Below are 25308 nucleotides of genomic sequence, written 5' to 3'. Positions count from 1 at the left end.
GGGGGGGTCGATATACCCCCTCCTCGATAACATTATTTTCCCGTGTATGTATGTCGTCGTTGTCGATATAAAACCCCCTCCCGATAACTTCAACACGTGGGGGGGGGTCGATATATACCCCCTCCCCGATAACATTATTTTCCCGTGTATGTATGTCGTCGTTGTCGATATATATAACTCCCTCCCAGATAACTTCGACATGATGGACGGTCGATATGTATACCCCCTCTCGACCGTGATAACTTATACCACGGGAGCACCCCCCGGCCCTCTCGCTCGACCAAAACTCTCGAGGACACCCAAACCCTAGAAAAAAATGATGTCGGTCTCCTACCCCCTCCCGCCGCACCCCTACCCTTGAAGCGTTGCCTAGGCCACCCCAAACCCGGAATAAGCTAGGTCTACGTTTGCACTAATATATCCACCTGCTGTCATGTTTGTGTAATAATTGCCATGTTGTAATATTTGCAGAAACAATGGAGCACGGACGAGATGAGCAAGCAGAAGATGTGTTGGGGGACATAATCTTAGCCGGAGGTGATATCTTGTCGTATCTTAACGACAATGATGGTCTGGAAGAACAGGGTGAAGAAGCAGGCTGCGGTGATCAAAGAGTGGAGGAGGAAAGACATGATTATGATGGCTCCGGTGACCCAATGCTGGTGCAAGAAGGAGCCCGTGGTGACGGGTCCGGTGACCGAACAGAGTCCGGCCAGGTAAATATATTAGTTAAGCCTGTGCTGACTAGCTAATTGATGCATTCATTGTTTTGGTATGTACACATATTAATTAACACTCGTCTTTCTTCTTTTTTCTAGCCCTCCGGATCGAGCACAACTGCGGTAAAGAGACGAGGCCCGAAGAGAAAGTTGCGCTCGGATGAAAGGTTTGAGATCACAGCAATCACGCGCGACGGCCAACCGATTGAACCCATCCGGACAAAGGATGCATTTGCTGCTCAGTGCGGGGTTCTAGTTAGGGACAAGATCCCGATCAGCATCCACCAATGGTATAAGCCTAAGAAGGAAGACCCTGAGGTGTCTTATGTCAATGATATGCAGAAAGATGATCTTTGGACTGAGCTGAAGGCAAATTTCACCCTACCGCCAGAGGAGGATCCGGAGAAGCCAGTTAAAGAGCAATTAATCAAGTCTCATGCTCTTAAGAAGATGGCAGACCTATTCAGGAGGTGGAAGAATGAGCTGAAAACGTTTGTCGACAAAGAAGAGACACCTGAATTCGTCGGCCGGTATGAGAAGATCAGAGATCACTGGCCCGCATTTGTGGCCCACAAGACATCGGAAAAGAGTAAGAAGATGTCAGCGACAAACAAGATGAATGCTGCGAAGAAGAAGCTTCACCATCGCACGGGGTCAGGTGGCTACTCAAAGCCCGGCCTAAGTGGGCCAAGTCTGAGAGGGATCTGCTTGATAAAGGGATCGAACCACAGACAATGAACTGGCCAGACCGTTGCCGGACTTGGTTCTTCGGGGCTGGCGGAACCTTGGACCCTGTATCACGGAGGTGTCATTGGACGGACGAGCAACTTGCAATACCCGTCAAGAAGATTCAGCACTATATCGATGCAGCGCAGCAAGGGACATTCGTTCCAGACAGAGAGAACGACGAGCTCACAATGGCCCTCAGGAATCCTGAGCACCCTGGATGGACACGAGGCACGCCAGGCTCCGTTCCGTGGAAGGCTGGTTTTCCGGACGCGGGCGGTTACAAAACCCAGGAGAGGAGGAAAAAAGTGGAGCAGATCCAAATTCAGCGTCTGCACGAAAGGGTTCAAGTGCTAGAGGAACGAGACAACAATAGAGATGCCGAAACTGCCCCCGAAGCTACACCGCCATCCAGCGTAGAAGCAGCGTGGCTTCCACCGAGCTGCCTCAGCTGGAGCATGCGGCTACTCCTAGCTACCCCGTGGATGCTATCACGGAGTCTCAACATTGCCACCTTATGGCGGAATGGCAGAACTTGAAAGTCAAGGCAGCTGTTGGCTCTGTTTTACCTACTGAACCCGGCGCAACCTACCACTGCCGGCAAATTCCAGATGGATATGCTAGGGTGATGGTGGATGAAATAACGGAGGGATTTGAGGACCTCCAGCTTGACCACCCTACCGGTGAAGGGGAGACTCGGCTGGGTTAGCTCTGAAGACTCCATGCCTATGGCGGAAGGAGCTCATCAAGCTTCCGAACTGGACGGCTCCGGCGAGTAAGGGCACTCCGCCTCCTCCTCCGCCTCCTCCTCCGGCGAGTGATCAGGGCACTCAGCCTCCTTCTCCGGCGTGTGGCGGCACTCCGCCTCCTCCTCCGCCTCCTCCTCCGGCGAGTGATCAGGGCACTCATCAGCCTCCTTCTCCGGCGCGTGGCGGCACTCCGCCTCCTTCTCTGCCAGCGCCGGCGCGCCAGAGCAGCCAGCCTCCTCCTTCTCCGCCTCCTGCTCCGGCGCGTCGTAGTCCTTCTCCTCCGCCTCGTAAGCAAGGAAAGAAGACAGCCGCAGCCGCTCCGTCTGCTCTGCCGGCGTCTAGCAGTACAGCTGCCAGAGGCTGGAGGCAATACAGATTCGGTCCTTCTCTGAAGACTCCAGAGAAGTTACCATATGAGAGGACCGAGGAGGAGAACGCGAAGATCGTGCGAGCCGAAGTGAAGAACTTCTTTGAAGGGGTCAAAGCAAAGAAACATCCACCTCCGGAGGAGAAGGTAGATCCGGTGAAAGCAAAGCGCACTCTGGCTGCCCTGACAAAACCACCAAAGTCTCCGCCAAAAGGCAACTATGAGCGCGTTCTTGCAAAGGCATATGCCGAAGCGGAGCGGTCGGGAAGTACTGTCAGTGATAAAAGGATGAAAGAACGACGAGCTGGGAAAAAAATTGCCCAGCTCGGCGAACAAGAGAACCAATCGTGCCCCCCGCTCAAGGTGTCAAAAGACATCGTCGCTAATGATCCGGGTATGGTGCCCGGTTATACCGATCTTGGAGATTACCTGCCCGACGATGTACATTATGAAATCATGGCGGTGGACGAACACAAATACCATTACGGGAAGCCTCTCGTCAAAGATGTCAAATCTCTAAGCACGATGATGCGAAGACTACATGATTGGTACATGAAAACCTGCAGAGAGTCTGATGGGATGAGTACTTTAACGCTGAGAATTAAACCGGAGCATGACCTCGTTGGAATTGAACTGCTGAATGTTCCATTTGAGGATTTCTTCCAGTTTTACAATCTAATGTCCCTCGATAAAACAACAATCACTTGCTACTGTCTGTAAGTAGTACTACTTCTGTCATTAAGTCTCTCTATATAGGTCAGCTCTTTCATTGCATGTATTTATACTTATCCTCACTATATTATGCAGATTGAAGATCGCCGAATTGAAGAAAAGACAAATCGGTGATATTGGGTTCATTAACACAAATCTCATAGATGCAACTCAGGTTAAATTTCATGCCAAAGAAGCCGAGGCCAACTTGCTACAATCGTTGGTATTAAATCAAAACAAAGATATAATACTCTTTCCTTACAACTTCAAGTGAGTGTTACTGTCTTCTGCATATTCGGTTTCCCTTTATTAGTCCAGGTTATGGTAATGTAATTGATGACTTATGCATGCATGCGCAGCTTCCATTATATTCTCCTAGAGATTAAGCTTGAGCCGGGAGTAGTAATCGTCTTAGATTCGAGACGAAAAGATCCCCAGGACTATGCGAACATGACTCAAATGCTCCAGAAGTAAGTTAAATCGATCATTATCCACCATATCAGCAACTTTGTTCATTTCCTGATATCAAGTAATTGTTTTCTTTGTCTGGCAGGGTTTGGAGAAAATTCACCTCAAAAGCCCCGGGACTGCCGAACCAGCTGCAATTTAGACACCCAAAAGTAAGTACTATAGTAGCATGTTCCGCGCATCTCCTAGTGATTCAAGCGCTAGTTTGATCAATACCATTTAGCATGCTTGCTTATCAGTTTGATTGACCTCTATTTCTTGTAAAGTGGTTGTGGCAGCAACCCGGGAATAATTACTGTGGATACTACATTTGCGAGTCCATCCGCTACCATACCTGTGAGCGGGGCTACACTGAAGAACAATATGAAGTGCGTAAGAAATAATATTCACAATTTTATTTTATTACCATCATTTGTGTTGAGTTTCATTTATTCATATATATATATGTATTGACCCCCTTCTTCAAATTAGATTTTTCGGAAGCGGGATGAACTCCTAGCACCAGCTCGTATGCGAGGAATTCAAGAGGAATTGGCGGCATTCTTTCTTGACCACGTGATCGCTGAAAACGGAGAATACTATGTGGACCCTGTGTTCCTACAATATAATTAGGAGATTGTATTGTAAGAGATAATTATTGTATATATGTAGCCGGTAGTGTCGGATAGATATACGAGAACTTTTTGTTCGACCAATATCTCGGAGAAGGAGAGGTGGTCGATATCACTTCTCTCTGTATGCATATATATATGTTCATGACGATCTTCTGTTTCCTTCATTTGATTACTAGCTAGCGTGTCTACTCCTCTCCATACGTATATAGTACGTAGCGTCGACAAAGCACGGAGATAAGAGAGGACACTTCTCTCTATTAATTAGCTAGCTAACACAATATATGAAACACCTAAATTAACCCCCCAAAACCCCTAAACCACCCCCTTTAAAAAAAACAAAAACCTCAGCTCCTGCCAGGTGCTGACGCGTGGATGCCTATTGGTCCCGGTTGGTGGCACCAACCGGGACCAAAGGCCCTCCTGCCTGGGCTCCCCGCACGGGCCACGTGGACGGCCTTTAGTCCCGGTTCGTGTAAGAACCGGGACTAAAGGGCTAGGGCATTAGTAACGACCCTTTAGTCCCGGTTCCAGAACCGGGACTAAAGGCCCTTATGAACCGGGGTAAAAGCCCCTTTTTCTACTAGTGCTTCCCACTCGACCACAAGTTTCCGGAGGACTACGGGCAAGATAAAGAGGACGAGTGCGACATTGAAGGGGAGCCTTTGTTCGAGGACGAGCTCGCCAACCAAGCCGCTGGGGCGAAGCCGAAGCGCAAGAGCAAGCGGACCAAGGCATACACGGCAGCCGAGGACAAGCTTCTTTGCGAGTGTTGGAGAGACATTGGGCAAGACCCCAAGACTGGAGCCGAACAAAAGCATTCAACTTTTTGGATTTGTGTCCACCGTGAGTTCCATGAGCGCAAGAAGTTTCCGTCGTACCAAATAGTAAGCACACATGGGTGGGTGTCCATTTCGAAGCGATGGAGGGTGATCCAACAAGAGCGCAACAAGTTTTGTGTCTCTCTTGAGAGCGTCAAGGCCTGCCCCGTGAGCGGCATCGGCATGCAAGACATGCTATGCTAGCAAGCCGCCCTCTTTTGTGTCATCAAGTTTATGCTTGTGTGTTCATTTGCATACCATTTGCCAATATGCTTGCATGAAATACATTTGTAGGCATTTCAAGCTTTGGAGGCATTCAAGGTCCAACACAATGGCAAGTGCTTCAACCTCTCCCATTGCTTTAGGGTCATCAAAGACGAGAAGAAGTTCAAGGCGCAATATGCCGCCCTCAAGTCGCGTGGGGGAAAGCAAGCCGTGGAGGAGGTTGGGAACGGTGAGAAGGCACGACTGCGGGGGAAGACCAACTCTTATTTTTAGATGCCACAAACGTGTTATTGAATGGCACAAAACTTTTTTTCCATTGTATAAACATTTTTTGTAAACATCATCATCATATATTTGAAATGAGTGAACATTTTGAAAATGTCAAGAACCTATTTTGAAATGAGTGAACATTTTTTTAATATCATAAAAAAATTAGTGGCACAAATATTTTTGTACAAACTATGAGAACATTTCTTCACTTTTTTTTTAAAGTGTAAAATACATCATACGCCCTAAAACTATTAGAGGTGTGTCAAGTTAGTCCTAAACTTTCAAAACTGCATATTTGAGTCCTAAAACTATTTAAATCGTTTAGCGGAGTTCATATGCATCCCTGATAGTTTTGACTCATGCGTGGCGGGTAGACCACGACCACCTAGCCCACAATGTGACAATCATTGATGAACCATTCGTGTCGACTCCAGCATAAAGAATATACCTCCTAGTGAACGAGTAGGCGCGCGGAAGTGACCAAACGCGCACCCTCCCCCGCGCAAATGCTACTTGACCGGCCCTATAATGTGGCTGCCAGGCTAGTGAATATAGGTATTAATTACCTGTTTATTATGGAGTCGGTTCTTATGAAAATATTCTATGAATTTTAACATATTTGTGCATTTAAATAATACTTGAGAATTTAAGAAATTATATTTAAAATTACTCATCAATTTTAAAATGTTAAAGAGATTTAAAAATTGTTCATGAATGTACAATAAGTTTTGTAATTTCAAAATTATTCTACCATTACATATAGGCTCGTGAATTCTAAATTATCAAGAACTATAAATAATGCTCAAAAACTCTATCATGAGTTTATTAAATATCCCAATTTTAGAGAACGTTCAGAAAAGAAATTCTTCTTGGCATGAATTTTAAAAAAATGTTCCCAAATTTCAAGAAATGATCACGTATTTGGGAACGCTTCCCAAGTTTGAAATCTTGCTGCTGATTTTAAAAAATTTTCATTAAATCAATAAAATACATGAATTTCTAAAATTAAGATTTCATCAAATGCTCATGAATCTAAAAATTGGTAAAGGAAGAACAAAAAAAAATAATAAGGGAAAAATAAAAAGGAAAATAATTGGAAAACCCGCTAAGGAAAATGCATACAAAAAGTAAAACCGATGGACAAATTTGTGTTTCATTTAGTGCGCGATTCCATCCATAGAAAAGTTACAAACATCGAAACTAATTATTTTTTCTGAAAAATTAACTTCTCCTTTCTTAGGAAACTAAACTAATTAACCTTTTTTCAGTCTAACAGAACTAATTTACTTGTACTGGAACTAGTTTTGTCTTCTTTCTTCAGGTCACCGAAATAAACTGTCAACAGGAGCCCATCTAGCGTGTCACCAATGTTTTTCTTTTTCTCAAAAATCATTGAACAAAATAAAAAGGAGAAAATAATAAATAAATAACTAGAGATGGGAGGTACCTATCGAGTGCGGATTTCTGGAGGCCGAGCTCCAGTGAGCTCGGTATTTTCAAAAAATCAAAAAGTGTATTTAAATGTTCCAAAAAAATCTGAAAACAAATCCATGGAAACATATATGTATTCCGCAAGGACGTGTTAAATTTCGTCAAGAAATGTTGTGATTTGTAGGCTGTACAAAAATAACAAATTTCTGGCCCAATAACAAAAATAAAAGGCCCATTTAAAAATGCGTATTTGTCTTTTTTCTGTACGCCACATGTAAACGTATAATGCTGTGAAAACTTTTTTCTGTACGCCACATGTAAACGTATAATGCTGTGAAAATTTGCATATACATAGTATACATGTGCATGTTTGTTCATAAAATAAATTTGGAATTTTTCGCGCTCTGAAAAAATAAATTTTGAAAACGAGCTCACTGGAGCTCGGCCTCCGTTGGCATTTTCCGGGTACCTATCCCCCTACCTCTTATTTACGTGAACAAGTGCTCTACCAATTGAGCTACATCCCCATAAATATTTAAAATGCTAGTCCAGGAAATTAAAATTCGTAAATTGTGATTAAGGATTAAGCAAGCACCAACAATGACTGTTCCATCCTAGTACTCATGCAAGTGCAATGCTTTGCTGAATTAGTGAAAAATAAACTGTATTGTGCAAGCAATCGTGTCCATCATTGATCTAGGGGGTTAATAAACTCTACTTTTTAATCGTATTCATAAGTGAAAAATCATGAGTTGTCCAGAGAAGTATGTGTGTCAGCTGCTTCAAGTTTCCAGACAAGATAAGTGTGGATCTTACTTAGTACGCAATGGCCAACCCTAGCTAGCAACAATTAGAAGGAGGCCTAGCTAGCTGCTGGCATTGGAACTCCGAGTTGCCTTGATTTCCCTACACTAAATTTGCAAATTGCAATGATATACATATACTAATATTCATGAATGGCTCTGGAAGATATTTGCCATCCTGAAACTCAGGGACAAGTCATATTGATTTATGCCTAGATATATGCACAACAGGAAGTTGAAACAAGACATGCTAAGTTGCTAACAGATGTCTCGGTGTCATCAACATAATCTAAACCGTGTCTTTTTCTTGCGACGAATCTACACTGTGTCTTGCTGTCACATAAGTCTATACATTTATCATCTACACGACGAATCAACGTGTACTCTTTCACAAGAAAGATGATAATCCGTGCTCATGTCTGTCAAGTAGTTCATCTAACAAATACATGCAGGTGTATCCATGTACACATGGTGCTAATGGCGCAGAACATCAGGGCGTGGATGATGAGCCCCTCGGTCTCAGCCCCAAGTTGCGCCGGTGATATGGGCCCAGGCAGTGCCGGGGTCGAAGATGGTGAGGTTGTCTTGCGTAGGAGGCAGAGTAAGCAGAGCTGATGTGCGAACCCGAGGCGCAGGATCGGATGAGGTACTGGCGTACCGCTTTGCTGTAAAATACAGTGTATATTGAAAGATTCAGTTTATTATGTTGAAACAGCAGGATTCACTATGCACAGTCAAATCTTTCTGACGAAATCAAAGCACAGTCGAAATTAATACGTACCAGCAACGACCCCGGATTCCTGGACACTGAATATGGTGCCATTTGAATTTTCAGTCAGGTTCAGATAGATGTTCCTAAGTAGGCACTGAAGAAAAGAACATAGCAAAACTTATAATCAAGGCTTAGATTTCATGGAAAACACAAGGATTATTGCCGTGCATCAGTAAGGCTTACCTGGTAGCAGCTTGGTGTCGGCCCCAAATTACGCCGGTGACATGGCAATATGCCGTGCAGGAGTTGAAGCTGGCGAGGTCGGTCTAGGAGCTGGGACTACTATAGTTGCAGAGCATACAGCTAGCAGGGCGGGCGCACCACCAAAGGCAGATGGTGCGGTTGCCTCGATCGAGGATGTGACAGCACATGACAACCCCGTGGAGCGCATCACGTCGGTGAGGAACGGGATGGTGGCCTCGTTTTGTGTGCAGGAAGTGGCAGCCCGCAGTGAGCGCGTCGTTGAGGGAGTGAGATGAGCAGATACTGGACATGTTACTGTGTTAACTAGCAGTAGAAAATTTCAATTTGTTCATGATTTAACAGCAGAACCGAAATCAAAGCATAGGAAGTCAACTGTGTCAAAACAGGTACTACATACCAATATCATCCTGGGGTTCTGGACACAGAATATAATGCCACCAATTTAAGCTTCGGAGAATACGTTTGGATGACAGTTCCTCCTTGTGAGCAGAAGAAAATAGGACACTGAATTATCAAAGGGAATCATGGTTTCATAGGAAGTAGAAATATGTCGTGTGATGGTCGTGGTGGCGTGCCGCTCCCCAAGACCGCTGCGGGACGCGGGTCGGGTGGCCCTGATGCGGCGCGCTATGCTGACGGGGCGCCCGTGGGGAGGCCGCCGGCTCCGGCCTTGCCGTCGGGCGGGCGTGGCGGACCGGGCTCCGGTCCTCGGCCGGTGGCTCAAGGCGGTGCTGCGGTCGCAGCTGCGGGCCGGGGGGCCGCGCCACCAAGGCCACCCGTGCCTTCGGGTCCGATGCCTAGACCGGCTCCTCCACCCCACGTCGTTGCTCGCCCGTCTCCGTCGTCGCAGTCCAACGGTACTGTGGCTGCGCCCCGGGGTCAGTGGGGGGATGACGGCTACGATGCCTACACGGCTGGCCAGCACCGTGGTTCTTCGTCCACGGGTGGCGGGCGTGGCTATGCATGGCAAAGCGATGGCTCGGTTGAGAGGCCGTTCTTGGGTCCTACCAGTGGCTTCGTTGAGGGGCCTTCGGATCCGGGTCATCGGCAGCGAGGAGGTTACCGTGGCCATCGTGGTGGTTGGGGCGGTCGAGGGGGCCGGTACCGTCCACGTCCTCCGCCCCCCACCTGTTGTTGTCGAGCAGATGACAGATTACGGGGCTGCCGAGGAGCCAGTGCTGCCCGGTCACGCTATGGAGGTGGTGACGTCTCTTGCTACTGTTCAGGTTCCTGAGAACGAGGTCATGGCTGATGTGTCTGTGGAGATGACGGACAGGGCTGAGTCTGATAGGGCGTCCAAGTGGGCGCGCAAGAAGGAGAAGATGCTTTGTTATCGATGTGGAGACAAGGGCCACTTCATTGCGGAGTGTGTGGCTCTGTTATGTGATACCTGCGGTAAGCTGGCACACGACTCTGGGGACTGTCCGATACTGCGAGATCAGGCACCGTCGCTCATGATGTATGGAGTTTACTGTGCTGAGCTAACGTTTTTTGAGTCTCCGAATGAGCGAGAGGTTACTGATGAGACTCCGAGCATGACTACGGGGATTGTCAAGGTCACCAGAGGGGAGGTCTCTGAGACACAGATTGTGCAGAGGCTTCGGGAGCTGGCCCCTGGGGAGTTCCAGTGGGACCTTGTCAGTCTCGCTGATAAGATGTTCAGAGTTGAGTTTCCTTCCGTGGAGGATCTGCAGAGGTTGCTGAGTTTTGGGATATGTAAGGTGCCGGGAACTGATGGCATCCTTGAGTTTCAGGAGTGGAAGCACGTGGAGCCTCAGGGTAAGCCGCTCACTCGTGCGTGGTTGCGATTCTCCGGGGCCCCCTCCAAGCCGTTGCAGGATGCTCGGGTTGTGGCCAGCTTGGGCATTTTGGTGGGGAAGCCTGAGCGTGTGGATATGGCATTCACCAAAGCTCATGGGATTGCTCGGGTTCTGGTTAGTATTCTGAACATTGAGTATGTGCCGGAAGTGGTTAAGTGGGCTTATCGAGGCAGGATTTATAATCTGGTCATTGAGTTTGAGGATGAGAGCCTTTTGGCTGCGGCGGCTCACGAGTCCGACGTGGATATGCACGAGGGTGACGGCAGTGCGGGGGCAATGGAGTCGCGGGTCGAGGACTCTGGACGGCAGGTGTCCATGGGACCGGGGTCCGAGACCGCGACGTCCGGGGATGGAGCAGCTCCACCCTCCTCGGTGCCTACGACGACTCTGAGATTTGGGTCCTTCGAACCCTCTTCTGCACCCCCGAGGCTGTGGAGTGATCGGGTGGAGTCCGAGGAGGCTTTTGAGCTCGCGTTGCCTGCTTTGGGGTTTGAGGATACTGTTTGCACTATTTCTGGGGTTCTGGGGGCTTCGCCGACCTCGGTCTGGGGAGAGGAGGAGGTGGGTCGGCAGGTGGCCACTCCCTCTCGTGCTCAGCACGCTGTACTCCCTCAGGACGTGACGCCGGTGTTCGTGGCTGGTTTGTCGGGAGGAGTCCCGGGGCAGGCGGCCTCGGGCTGCACTTCTCCTGCTGATGTAGGGGATTCGGGGCAGGTGGCACCCGTGTCCTTCTCTCGTTGGGAAGGGGTCTGGGGCAGGTGGCCTCGGATTCTTCCCCTCCCGTCGCGTCTACCCCCCTGCTGGTGGTGGCTGTGCCATTGGGAGAGGGTTCGGGGCAGGTGGCCCCGGAGCCCTCTTCTCCTGCGGCGCCTGTGGTGGTGTCCTCTCCGGTGCTGGGTGGGGAGTTTGGGCAGGCGGCCCATGCGATCCCTTCACCCCGCTCGCTGCCGGCTCCGTCCTGCGGGGCGCGCCAAACGTCTGAGGCCCCGGTGAGTGCCTTTCCACTTCCTGGCGAGTCTGCTGGGGAGTCCGTGCAGGTGGGCCGGCCTAGCGGTTGGGGAAAGGCAGGAGGCCTTACCCCAACCAGGATCTCTCGGGAGGAGGTCATTGCGTTTGGAGGGATTCAGGATCCGATGTCTGAGGGGCGACGGGTGAGTGGCCGTCTCCAGACTCAGCCGGATGTGGACGACATACAGCAGCGGTGCGCCATGAGGGCGGCCAAGCTCCGTGACGTTGAAGTCACTACTGGTATGTCGGTCAATACTTCTAATTCTATTCTGCATTTTTCCAATGAGGAGATTGTTGAAAATGCAAATCAATTAGGAGTGTCACTAGGTAGTAATGTCACTGAAATCTCTAATTCTGTTAATGATCTTCTGGATTTAGAGGCTGAGCGGGCCTTAGAGATGATTCGTAATATTGCGGCAGTTAAACCCATGAGTGATTCTGAGGTTGATGCGCTGGGTGTCAGGGCGCTCGACAATTTTTGTGCGGATCTTATGCCGCCCATTCCCGAGGCGGATGTCGAGGATGATTCTACTGAGATGGTTTTGGCTACACCTTCTGAAACTGGTTGTGAGGACCGGTTGCAGAGTCAACATGTCTTTAAGCGCAAGTGGAAAAGGAAGGTGTACCCGGTGTCCGCAGTGCGTAGGAGTGCTAGGATTCGTACGGCTAAAAAATTCCATGATGAACTATGAGAGGAATCTTTTGGAATAGCAGAGGTTTAAAAGACTTGGCTAAAAGAAGGTTTCTTGCTGAGGTGTCTGTCGAGCATTGTTTAGATTTTATCGCTCTATCGGAGACTGGTAGAGATAATTTTGCACCACAATTTCTAGAGTTGGTCGCGTCAGGTCGGTTACTACTTGTGTTAAGAGCATCAATACGAGGATCATCATGACGAGTAGGCCAACACGAAAAGCATGGAACCCAGTTACCGATGGTGTGGCGAGTAGCATGGCATCCATAGAGAGCATGACGGCGGAGGACATCGCCCATCTGGACGGCAGCCTCGCTGGTGCCGTCGAGCTGGTCCTGGATCATCAAGTAGTGGATCTCATCCAGCGCATCCTCTGCCTCGTCCTGGCCAGGGTCGTTGTTCACATCCCTGTCCTGGGCTGCATGGAGTAGCCCTTGCATGAGCAGCAGCCGGCGCCTCATGGTCTGGAAGTCGTGGCCGAGCTCGGAGCTGGCCACAAACGCCGCCACCAGTTCGTTGGACAGCTTTGCTAGTGCCTTGCCCCAGAAGCCTGCAGCTAGCCGCGCCAACAGCCGCCTCCATTTCCTCCGGTAGTCGGGCCGGTATGTTCCCCGGCTAACAGGGTACGTAATTGGTGTGTGGTATTATAGGACAGTAGCAATGTGAGCGCATTTTGTCAGTGGCCTCGATGGCTTCTTTTATAGATAAGCAAGTTCCATTAGATGGTGTGCCTGCTGCAATAGAGGATGCAGTGGTTTCATCTTGAACAATTCTAAACGACAAGACAGGTGCTATTGGACCGCGTCCGCTGCAATAAAAGGTCGATCCATCAAAACGATGTCCTTGACCTGGACCTGCTTCTCTAAATTAAGAGCACGCAGCGGCACCCCTGAATTATGGAAGAAAATTGGTGGTGGCCTGGTGGTTGGCAGCCACCATTTGAAAGGATGCGTGTTTATTGCTTGAGATAGATGCTCGGTGCCATCTCCTTCAGGCCCTTCAGAGTGCTCCATGGGGGACAGGTGCTAAACATGCCACATGAGCAAAAAAAAGACATGGTGCAGTAATTAAGAAGGAGAGAGAGCACTTTGATGACCCCGGAAAGAACCAATACCAAGCACGTGAACCTACGCAAACCACTTAAATGAAAGAAGCTGACCAATGCATGGAAGAGTTTATGTGCTAAATTATTAAATAAAATGAGCTTAGCACCAACAAGTTAAGCATCCTATGCATTGGGGAGTTGAGTTGCTAAGCTATTTAATTTAATGCACTTAGCACCTCATCTAATCACCTTCGCATTGGAGGAGGTCTCACTCGTTGATAAGAGGCTAGTTACCTCATACAACACTAAGGACCGCGGTAAGCCTATTAGAGCATCTACAACCGGACCTCTCAAACCCGCCTCATATGCCCGGGCAGGCCGTCCGTCACTGATCGATCACGTTTTTTCGACCCGGACGGACGCCTCAAACAGGCCTCAAACGTCTGGGTTGACCGGCACACCCCATGTCCAGCCTAAATATGGGGCGGATATGGGCACGCCCGCCAAGCTGTTTAAACGAGACACATTCCTTTGATGTCTTGGTGTTGTCAACACGATCTAAACTTTTTCTTGTGTCTCGGTGTTCTGTACATAATATATATTCCTTGCGGTGAGTATTTAGTGTCTACATGATGAACTGTTGTGCCTTCTTTTACAAGGAAGGTGATGATCAATGTTCATGCCTGCCAAGTCTCGTTTATGTAACGACTGCACTGAAGGTGTCACGCCGTTGGAGCTAAATTAGCATGTGCTAGCTTCTGCTTGCACAGAACGCCAGGGCCTGGAGGATGACCATGCAAAAGATGGACATGCCGCTCGGTGTTGGCCACAAATTGCGCCGGCGATGTGGGGCCAGGCAGTGCTGGAGTTGAAGATGGCGAGGTTGTTGACGTAGGAGACGGAGTACGTAGGGGGTGGACAGAGCTAGCGCGCGGGTGAATGCATGACGCGGTGGACATCACGGGTGTGGTACACATAGAAGCAGTTGCCGCTCCACTGAAAGTACATCACGTACAGAACAGGTTAGGCAGCTAGTTGGTACTGGTAGTAGCAAAATTCAGTTTATTCACAAGGTAACAGAAGATCTAGTGTACTGAAAACTTTCAGACGAAATTAAAGCATAGGAAGTAATTACGTTAAAACAGATACAGTACGTACCAGCATCGGGCACGGATTCCTGGACACGGAAGAGGATACCACTTTGAACTTCGGAATATCTGATCAGATAGTTGTTCCTACTGTAGGGACTAGCTGTTCCTGCTGTAGGGAATGAAGATAGAAAAGAAAAGAACTGAAATCAAGGCAAAGATTTAATGAGAAAGCACAAGAAGTACTGTCGCGTATCAGTAAGGCTTACCTTCATTTGCTTCATGGAGGATTTGTCGAATTTGCAGCAGCTCGGTCTCGGCCTCAGATTACTCCGACGACGTGCGTACATGCTGTGCCGGAGTCGAAGACCGTGAGGTGGACGTACAAGTTGGGACTACAGGGAGTAGCAGAGCACACAGCTAGCGGGCGGGCACACCAGAGGCAGATGATGGGGTTAGCATCGATCGAGCAAGTGGCATCACAAGCCACCCCAGTAGGGAGCACAGTTGGCGGAAAACCTGGACGATTACACCAAGTTCACAAGTCAAGCCAACGCGAGCGAATATGTGATAGAAACCCCCCAAAACCAGCATATGGAACAGAGGATTGCCACCTTTGACAGACAGAACGGCCAACTGACCTTCCTGGAATTGCTGCTTCAGAAGATCTTCCATTGCTATTATTATTTGGATGGAAGAGCTTAGGTCCTGAATGCAATGACAACCGCGAGAGCTCACAGTCCCCATTGGTTGCAATTGTCCTGTAGAATCCGAGTAATGAAGTAGTTAAGGTCGGAAAAATGAACAATGTAGAGGAACCGAGGAAAATAAATGCTTGTGTTGGTTATAATGCAGTCACAGACCATGGAGCGTAACACGTCAGCGAGGGACGGGAGGGTGACCTGGTTCGCCGGTCAGGAAGAAGCAGGCCACAGCGAGCGCGTCGTTCCTCCTTATGAACTGAAGAATAAGAGAAGCTGAATTAAGGCAATAATGGTGATGAAGGCAACGGTCATTTCATCTTCATGGGAAAACAGAAAATACTCCTGCATATAGCAGTAGAGCACCTTAATTTGCTTACTAATGGTGGACCTGCTGACCGGGTTCCCAAACAAGAGAGGGCTCAGATTTTCTTTTCCAGGGCTTGGTTAGTAAATTGAGAGGAAAACCTGAGTGATTAAACCAAGTTCACAAGTTAATGCAATGCAAATCCGAGAATCCAGCAGATGGCACAGGGGATTGCCACTTTTTAACGGAAAGAATGACCACCTGACCTCTCTTTCAGAACAGCTCCTCCTTCAGAACACACCTTTGCTGCAGTTGTTCTGAATGCAAATCTGCTAAAATTGCGAGAGAAACAAAATTCACCTTCGGTTGCAATTGTCTGCAGAATGAGTGAAATACTAAGGTCAGAAAACGGAGAAGTTCAAGCAACCCACGTGTATGGGCGCAGTACAAAGATTCAGTTGGTTCATGAGGATGTCATAACAGCAGGATCTGCCATGCTGAATCTTTCGGATTAAATCAAAGCATAGGAAGTGAAGATGTCAAAACTAAAGTACGTACCAGCATCCCAAATTACACCGGTGACGTGGGACATGCCCTGCCGGAGTCGAACATGCGAGTTGGGACTACAGGGGAGTAGCAGAGCACTTGGCTAGCGGGCGGGCACACCAAAGGCAGACGATGCGGTTGTCATCAATTGTCAGCATCAGCGATTTGTTGTGTAAACACACGAAAGCGCTTGCCACCCTCCACTGCATAGCAGATACTATACATGACTGGTGACTCTGTTAACTAGCTGAAGAAAGATTCAATTTATTCATGAGTTAGCAGCAGAACTTAATTCATAGCACCAAAAGTCAATTATGTGAACAGGTACTACATACAGGATCTACCACCAATTTAAGCTGCAGATTATATGTTTCCATGACTGTTCCTACTTGCGAGTTGAAGAAAATAGGGCACTGAACTAATAAAGGCAATGATGACTTGATGGGATGATCCTGTGAGAAGGAACATCATAATCAGAACATTATTTTATATATAAAAATAAAGCTCGCAAGACTGGAATGATCTGTACGAAGATTGTCTCTTACCTCCCTTTCTGTTTGATACTGCTCCAACATTGGAATTGTGAGAAAGCTACCATCAGAACTGTTGTTTCTCTCCGAATGAGGCACAGTTTGCAGAATGAAATCATGCTACCAACAGAACGATTAAACCTGCTGTCAAATGCTCCAATTATTCGGGTCTGCTGAAATTTCTGGAAAAAGAAAGATTGCAGAATGAATTGCCATAATATTGCAGATAGCAAATTCCTACTTGATAACGTTGCTCAAAAGTGAAATCGTGCAGCTGCCACATCCTAACTGCAATATGTCATTGCAGAAATAAGTGCACTGTAGTAAGAGAGGGAAGAAAACTAGCAAAACTGTGTACCAAGTCAAAAAAAAAGAAGTTGTGCTCCTATGAGTTACAATGTGCAAACACAAAAGCATGTGATTGGCCTACAGATTCCATTTGTAAATTAATGGCTGCATGCAGTGTGAATGGAAAAATGAACAAAGGAGCACAAGTTGATTTTTGGTACCTACCTGCAGATTGACTTGAGTATGTGATCCTAATCTACCTAGCTCCACAACGCTGACAGGATACATCTACATCACTGCAACTGAAACAAGTAGCCCATCAGGTCTCAGAAGCTACGCAAATGGGGAGGCATCACCTCAAATTAAGACTGAGCACAGGCTAGGTACGTGTTTCTTAAGAAGTCTATCCAGAAGTCTGAAGACGGTTATCAATGCATTAATGCACAAGAGAGGCACCTGGTCAATTTGAAATTTGGTACAGGCATTAATCCAGGCTAGGTACAGGCATTCCTACAAAAACAACTTGAGATTTGGTAAAAAAAAAAGAAGGCACCTGATCAATTTGAAACAAAATAGTTCTCTTCTTTCAAAAAATTTGAAACAAAATAAAAAGGAACATAGTTCCAATAAGGGGAATCTGAGACCATATTCTTCTCCAATATAAGTTCTGCTCAAGTCTCGAATGAATAGAAGCTAGTGCCTGAATGCTAAGTGTTTACCTGTTGCTCACTTGTCAGCCGAGGAATAAGATGATGATGAAGACAAATCAATGTCCTCTCCTTAACCCTGCAGCTGCCACTCTGGACCTTTGCCATTCAATCGCCTACTATAGTTGAACTCGGGGGCCACCTGAATTTTTTCAGCAACAAGTGATGCATACATCAATCCACTATCATGATTTATAGACAAAGAGGGAAATGATATGAACTAAGCTAAGAGGGAAATCATGCCAATTGAGCGAATAAATAGCATAAAACTACTAGTTTACAGGCTTTGATTCCAAAAAACTACCACTTTTTAATTTTTCTCAGAAAGCTACCGAACGCGCGGTCGGCTGTTTCAAAAAACCCAAATCGCCGGGTGCTTAGCAATTGATCACGATTATGACAGGTCGGCCCCGCGCGTAAGAGCTCTGATTGTTTGACCGTTTGTTTGACCGTTAGAGGTGGGCCTCACACAAATTTAAAAAAGCAATCAGGTCCTTGCATTTCTTTGCAAAAAGCAATCAGGTCCTTGCTCCAGATCAGGGCAGCCATGGCGCTACTCCTCGCGATGTCACCTCCTCCGGCCGGCGAGCTGCTCGGCGCCCACCGCCGGTGATCACCGGGGCTCAACCCTGGTCGCTCCTTCGCCTCACCTCCTTCTCTCCCTGCCTATCTACGCCCCCACCGACCTGTGCTGCACGACGCCGCAGTGCCAGTGGCCGCCTCTCTGCGCCGGCTCCCATGGCGGGCGGCGAGCCGTGGTGACCCCATGGCGAGCGGCGAGCTGTGGTGACCCCATGACGGGCGGCGACCCCCAGCAGGTCCAGATGGTGGGCGACGGCGCGGTGACCCGAGGGGAGCTCCATGGCGGACGGCGCGGCGGCCCTCAGCGCCTCCCAATGGCGCGCGGCAGCGTGGCGACCCCTGCCAAAGCCCCATGGCGCGCGGCGGAGACTCCAGACGGCGCGCGCGACAGGGTCGCCAGCCTCTGGTATGCCTCCTCGTCTCCACCTTGCCACCAGGAGGTCCGGCGAGCTCCTACCATCAACCGCAGCAGAGTGGGGCTCGAAGTGGCATAGGGCGGCGGCCGGACGTGGCACAGGACGGCAGCGTGGAGTGTGGTCGGCGGCCATGGCGGTTCTGTGCTATTCTTGACGAGCAGGGAGAGTGGAGGAGAAGGGAGGCAGAGAGAAGAAGAGGAAGATAAGAAGAGACACTGACATGTGGGCCCCACATGTCAGTTAACGGTCAAACTAACAGTCAAACTAACGCTTTGTTTAGGTGTGGACCTGACCTGTCATAATCGTGATCAGTTGCTAAGCACCCGGCGATTTGGGTTTTTTGAAACAACCGACCGCGCGTTCGGTAGCTTTCTGAGAAAAATTAAAAAGTGATAGTTTTTTGGAACCAAAGCCTGTAAACTAGTAGTTTTATGCTATTTACTCCAATTGAGCAGGCACAGACAAACTCATCAGATTTTTATTGTTTGGCATTTCTAATCGGTAATCAACCATGAAGGGACCAATTTGGTAAATCTAGGAGGCCAACGCACCGCAAATCCCTAAGGATTCAGGGGAATGTGAGCTGTTGCACCTCCTAACATGCCGACCTATATCCACCGACACACGCCCACGAACAGCTCGGACGAATGGCACCGACAACAAATTAAGGCGCTGAGAGAGAGAGAGAGAGATAGAGAGAGAGAAGTGTACCACGGTCGGGGGCTGATCACGACCAGCTCACTGCGATTGTGCGACCCCGCGACCATCCCCCGCTGGCCGCCATAGTTCCGCTCCACCGCCGCCCTCGCACCCCACCGTCGGCGACGGTCGAGAGAGAGAGAGAGGGGCGAAGATTCCCACCATTCCCAGATCCCCCGCGCACGAGCTCCCTGGTTAATTTAGTTCAGTATGTCTGCAATGGAAAGCATGTTAGACCGTCAGGTCTTAGAAGCAAAGGCAGGCATATGGGGAGGCATCACCTCAAATCATGTTAAGACAGGGGTGGGTTAGCGTACCTGGAAGGGGGAGACAACACTTACAAAAAACCATGGGTCACTTTCTTTCAGTTTTCTGGCTTGCTCAATTTGCTCGGGACTGCAAGATATTACTCCAAGCCCTTTCAGTGAAGCGGGGAAGCACTCTGGCGGGATGCATAGGATTTTCTCACAAATACCGATCGTTAGTTTCGTCAGAGAAGAAAGGTCAGGTAACCCTTGAGGGAGGGACTGCAGGTTCTTGCAACCATGAAATTCTAGATTTTTGAGGGAGGTGAGGAGCTGCAGAGCTTGCTCTTGCTCTTCCGTGAAGGTTGTTGCCCGCTCATCAGAAGTGAACATCAATGTGTGGAGGCTTGCGGCAAGGTGGCTGCAGATGGGAGCAGTAAGCACTGCCGAGATGCTATCCACCAAAATTTCTTCCAGCTGGAAAGAACCTGCACGCACTAATTTGCTCCTTGCAATCTCTGACAGCAGATCCCCTGCAATAGACATGTTCTCTTGCTTCGAATGCCTAGCATCTACGGCAAATTTCTTGAGGTTGACTGTGATGAGAGGACTGAACCCATCCATTGTCAATTCCATACAACTTGACAGGGTCAGACTGGTGAGGGACGTGAGGTTTGAGAGCAGACCCATTGACTGCATGCTTGGCTCTATGGAAATCCAAAGTTCCCTGAGGGAAGCAGGGAAAGGCTTGATGGCATGAGCTCCTGCGCCTGCTTCTCCCTTGGGCCACCGAGAGAACAGCTTCCCACAATTGTATCCTGTAAATGATTGGAGCATCTCGAGGCCCAAGAGTCCTCCATCCTCCACAGGCAGAAGTTCAAGGCTCTTACACTCTCCCATGGTAAGCTGGGAAAGGGCCGGGAAACACTTCAAAATCTTTGAGAACAATTCTCCAGTAATATGTAATTCCTCTATACCAAGATTCTGAACTGAATGGATGACAACACTGTCAGCCATTTCTGCAGAAAACATGTCGTCGCATTTCTTGAAATGTATACTTGTCAACGAATTTAGCTTTTGGAGGTCTGCAAACGGAATGTGTGATACATCCGTAATTTTCATAACCTCTACTTTATCCATATTGTGGAAAGCCAAAGTACCGGCATACCCTTCAATGCTCAATTGCTTACCATCATATAATAGCTCTGACCCATCATTTTTCACATGAATATCTGTTATTGTGGAGGTGTGAGGCATGGGTGGGAACTGAGACAACTTGGGGCAGTTTTCGATATGAAGACTACACAGGTTGGTAAATAGGCCAGAGCACTCTAAGAAGGGAAACAAGCTGAGAAGGGGACAACCTCCAAACTTGATGCTTTCAAGCCTTGAAAACAAATGGCTATTAGGTTCCCCGACCCACTCCACAAGCTCTGGCATATTCTCAAACTCAAGTGTCTTCAGGTGCATGAAGCTTCTTTCTGTAACACCACTAAAGCCAGGCCCGAACACACTCAACCCAGCAATATTTTTCAAAGTGAGACTACTGAGGTGTGGTAGCTGCTCAAAAGCTGGAAGAGGACACCAAGAAAGACCCTCCAGATGAAGAGACTCCAACCTTTTTGTGCTAATGTCACCACACAACCATCTAGGACAAGGTGCAACACCAGGATTTATAATGCCAAGCACCCTAAGATTAGGGTGTGGTTGAAGACCATCAAGAACATCATCATCTATGGTTTGGTGCTCCGTACCCCAAACTAATTTCAACCCTTTCAGATTCTTTTTATTCTTCAGTTTAGCAGCACTAGCTTCCCCCTTGGACGCCACAGTTTCAAGATTGCATATGCGGAGTTCTCCTTTTAGCTCTCCCAGTTCCCCCAGCTCTCTCAATTCAAACCCAACACCCTCTTTCTTAACATGGAACTCTTTTAGCTCTTGTAAGCACTTCATCTTTCCAACCTCGGGAATATTGGAGTGGAGTTTTTTGGAAGAATTGAAATGGCGTAAATTCACAAGGCAGCTAATGTCTGTAGGCAACTTTCTACTACCATTCCAAGCTTGTAGGTCCAGGAATTTTAAGTGGTAAAATCTAGACAAGGTGCTAGGTAAAGTCATTTCTAAGTTATAGGGTGAACCAATCTTAAGGTATTGAAGGTGGATAAGTTTTGAAAAGTTGTTAGGCAGAGATGTTGGCATGTTGATTGCTATAAATAATACTCGGAGGCCCTTCAATTCCTCAAATGTGTCTTTCAAAACATTAGCTATGCTTGCATTACATAACCCAAAAATCATCAAAGTCCGCAAATTTGCAATGTCTAACCTACCCTTCAGTTTACCCATTTCTTCTTCAAAACTTTCATCATATGTATCATTTATGGTGATTGATAATTGTCGAATAGATTGTGGGATGTTATCAGCACTGAAACTTAAACTACTTATATTGACGCATTCTTGTGACGACACATTACGGGATAGTTCATGCAATAAATCGTGCATCACATAGTATTGATCATCATACCTATCAACTCCCTTCATGAGAAAACCATTGTCTACTAGTTCCTCTAAATAATTATTATCGTTTTGGTAACTAGAGTCTATGATACCTATGGCAGTCCAAAAGCTAGTAATTTCCAAATTATAAAACTTATAATCTTCAGGGAACAGAGCAAAATATGAAAAACATTTTTTTAGTAGGAAAGGGAGGTAATCATAGCTAATTTTCAGAGAAGGCATAATATCATCATCATTTTTTGCATTTTGCCACTCATTCTTTTCAAGAACTCTAATCCAATATTCCCGAGAAATGTTATTCCTTAATAACCGACCAACTGTATTGGCTGCTAGTGGTGAACCCTTTAGTTTCTTAACAATGTCTCTTGCAACATCAATTAGGTCATCTTCATAATGCACAGGTTTGCTATGACCAAATATGCATACTTCAAAGAATTCCAAAAAGTCATTAGGCTCCAGACCATGCAGCTCTACTAGATCAGTTGTTTTCACCATATGTGCTATAGAGGGAAATCTAGTGGTGACAAGAACCATGTTGCCCTTTGTTTCCCCCCTTTTAAATGGAGCTAAAAGGTTATTCCAATCACTTTCACTATTGCATTTCCAAATATCATCCAAGACAATTAAAAACCTTTTGGTCTTCAGTCTCTCTGCAATGGATTTCTGAAGCTGGTCTAAATTGGCAGTCTCGACAGTACACTTGTGTTGTTCTTTTTCAATTGCAGGTATGCATCTAAGGATCTGTCGGCTGAGGTTGAGCACATCAAAATCAGTTGAGACACACACCCAGACCCTGACAGTGAACTGCTCCTCAACCCTTTTATCATTATACAAGTGTTGGGTGAAGGTTGTCTTTCCCATACCCCCAGGACCGACAAAAGGCAGAACAGAAAGGGTTTCACCATCATATGTGCCACTGGTCAGAGCATTTATAGTTCTCTCAAAAATGGCACCCCTCCCATACAGTTTATCTTGTGCAACTGTTGAACCCGTGTGGAGCCTTTGGACGGTGATAGTTGTGTTGTTATTTGGGATTTTATTCAGCAAGTCGGAGACAGGATCACACAGGTTATGTATGCTCTCTATTACTGACTTGATTTTGTTGGACATGGCCACTCTATCGAATTTCAACTTCAGAACACAGCCACCATCATCACCGCTATCAGACTTGGTTGCATTGTGTGGGTTACTGGTAATAGCAATAGCAGTACCACAACCATCATCTTGTGTACGAGAACGTGAGCAAGAAAAGCATGGAAGCCAGTTACCAATTGTGTGGCGAGCAGCATGGCGACCGTGGAGAGCATGGCCACGTAGGCCATCGCCCAGATCCGGGCCTGCCTCCGTGGTGCCGTCCAACTTGTCCTGGATCATGAAGTAGTGGAGCTCGTCCAGCACATCCTCAGCCTCATCAGCCTTGTTGCTCAGGTCCTCCAGTAAGCTCTGCAGGCCACGGTTGCTGCTCACATCCCTGTCCTGAGCCGCATCCAGCAGTCCTTGCATGTACTTGAGCTTGGTTTTGATCTGCTCGGAGTTGAAGCCGAGCTCGGTGCTTGCCACATACGAGGACACCAAGTCATTGGACAGCTTATTCAGCACCTTGCCGACGAGCCAGCTTGCCGCACCGATCGCCGTCTCCATCTCCTCCTCTTCCTCCTCTGGCCAATATTTGGTGTTTGTGTGGTGAGAGTACTGCAAAGAACAGCAGGAAGTTGTAAATGTGTGCGCAGTTTCGAGGAGGCCTCGATGACTTGTCTTATAGGGGTGGGTGTTATTGATGGCCTGGTCGTATTCAAGCCAGGCCGGCATAGTTAGATGGACAGGTCCAGGTGGTTGTCACAGACAGACAGATCGACGCACAGGTTTACATCATCACATGGGGTAGCGGGAAATTTCCGGTGCTTGTCTGGTGGTCCGCGTCCTGCAAAGGACTGTACCAAGTTTGAGTTGTAAGTCACAGGTGTTCACACATGTGAATCTTTGGGTGGGATTAGGTGACACCGTGACAGCGGAATGACCTGACCCCTGTTTGCTGTGCAGTAAGGGCCTCGATCAGATAATCATAGTTAATCTGAGGCATTTCCACATAGATGACGATGTAAATAAATCATATAACGCAACCCAACTACTTCCTCCGTTCCTAAATATTTGTCTTTCTAAACATTTCAAATGGCTACCACATACGGATGTATGTAGGCATATTTTAGAGTGTAGATTCACTCATTTTGCTCCGTATGTAGTCACTTGTTAAAATCTCTAGAAAGACAAATATTTATGAATGGAGGGAGTATATATAAAGCATTTTACCCAAGGCAAAGACCAAAGCGTAGAAAAAGCATATATATAATCTACTAAGAAGGTGTGTCAGCAACAGTGTTAGTTGAGCTATTATTTTCCCTAGTTTGTGTGATCGCATTCAAGCCGGGCCTGCGTGCACAGCTAGCATTGTTGATGACAGGCTCACATGGTGGTTGGGACAAGCAGATTTAAGGATACGGTTGATCATTGGTGCCAAGGCAAGGACGCTTGTCGCCCAGAAATCATTTGATGTACAGTGGATCGGTCCAAGGGGCTGGGCCAGGCCAACGGAAGGTCGAAAAAGATGTGAAGCAGGATCATCTCGGAGTCTAGTACCATGACCATGGCAGTGTTTCCCAACAGGAGCTAGATTTTTTTACTGTGTTTTGTCATTCCCCCACAGCAAATTGTGTGTCAAAATACGTACAACAAATTGACAGGAGCAGCCTCCTAGAAAAGAGAAATGTATGACGAATCCAGCAGGGGACACGTGTCTTACCACAGCCGCTGCGGACGCGAGCCGTCGCCGGTAGCTCCACGCCGCCGCCCTGTAGCCGCTGCTGCTCTGTAATTGGGGATGGAATGGGTGGCCGACCTCCCTTCGATCCCCTCCTGGCCTCCATCCGCTACGCCGAGAAGCCTAGAGGGCACCCCTCGCCCTAGATCCAGCTCGCCGCGCACCTCCCACTACTAGAAAAAAGGCTGTCAGTGACGTACCTATTTTGACTATTAATGGCGCACTATAGATGCGCCACTATTAATCTCTACTCCTAATAGAGCAGTTGGTAGTGTCCGCCGGTCAATTTTCGTCCCACCAACAACGGGTTTTTTTGGTCCTCGATCCCACCTCGCGCTTCCTCTCGATTCCCCCCTCCGCCCTCGAACCAGGAAAAAAAGGGAACGCTCCCACTATGTCCAGTGCTAAACCCTCCGGTTGATCGAAAAA

General features: G+C 47.7%; 1 protein-coding gene across 1 annotated transcript; it reads right to left on the bottom strand.

The window, feature by feature from the left end:
• Positions 1 to 8100: 8100 nt before the first annotated feature.
• On the bottom strand, positions 8101 to 23796 carry LOC123146323 (uncharacterized). The gene is made up of 14 exons (XM_044565965.1): positions 19623 to 23796; positions 17687 to 17750; positions 16855 to 16901; positions 16629 to 16733; positions 16419 to 16535; positions 15839 to 15913; positions 15432 to 15489; positions 15171 to 15290; positions 14967 to 15048; positions 14799 to 14880; positions 14600 to 14732; positions 8857 to 9159; positions 8683 to 8767; positions 8101 to 8566 (listed from the first exon to the last, which is right to left on the bottom strand). Exons 1-12 carry the CDS (start codon positions 23703 to 23705, stop codon positions 8885 to 8887), a joined length of 5241 nt encoding a protein of 1746 aa, XP_044421900.1. The 5' UTR covers positions 23706 to 23796; the 3' UTR covers positions 8101 to 8566; positions 8683 to 8767; positions 8857 to 8884.
• Between the last annotated feature and the right edge of the window lie 1512 nt (positions 23797 to 25308).

The sequence above is a fragment of the Triticum aestivum genome, chromosome 6D (genome assembly GCF_018294505.1).
Source record: "Triticum aestivum cultivar Chinese Spring chromosome 6D, IWGSC CS RefSeq v2.1, whole genome shotgun sequence".
Lineage (NCBI taxonomy): Eukaryota > Viridiplantae > Streptophyta > Magnoliopsida > Poales > Poaceae > Triticum > Triticum aestivum.
The sequence above is the reverse complement of the archived record's forward strand: the minus strand, read 5'-3'. Positions and strand labels throughout refer to the sequence as shown.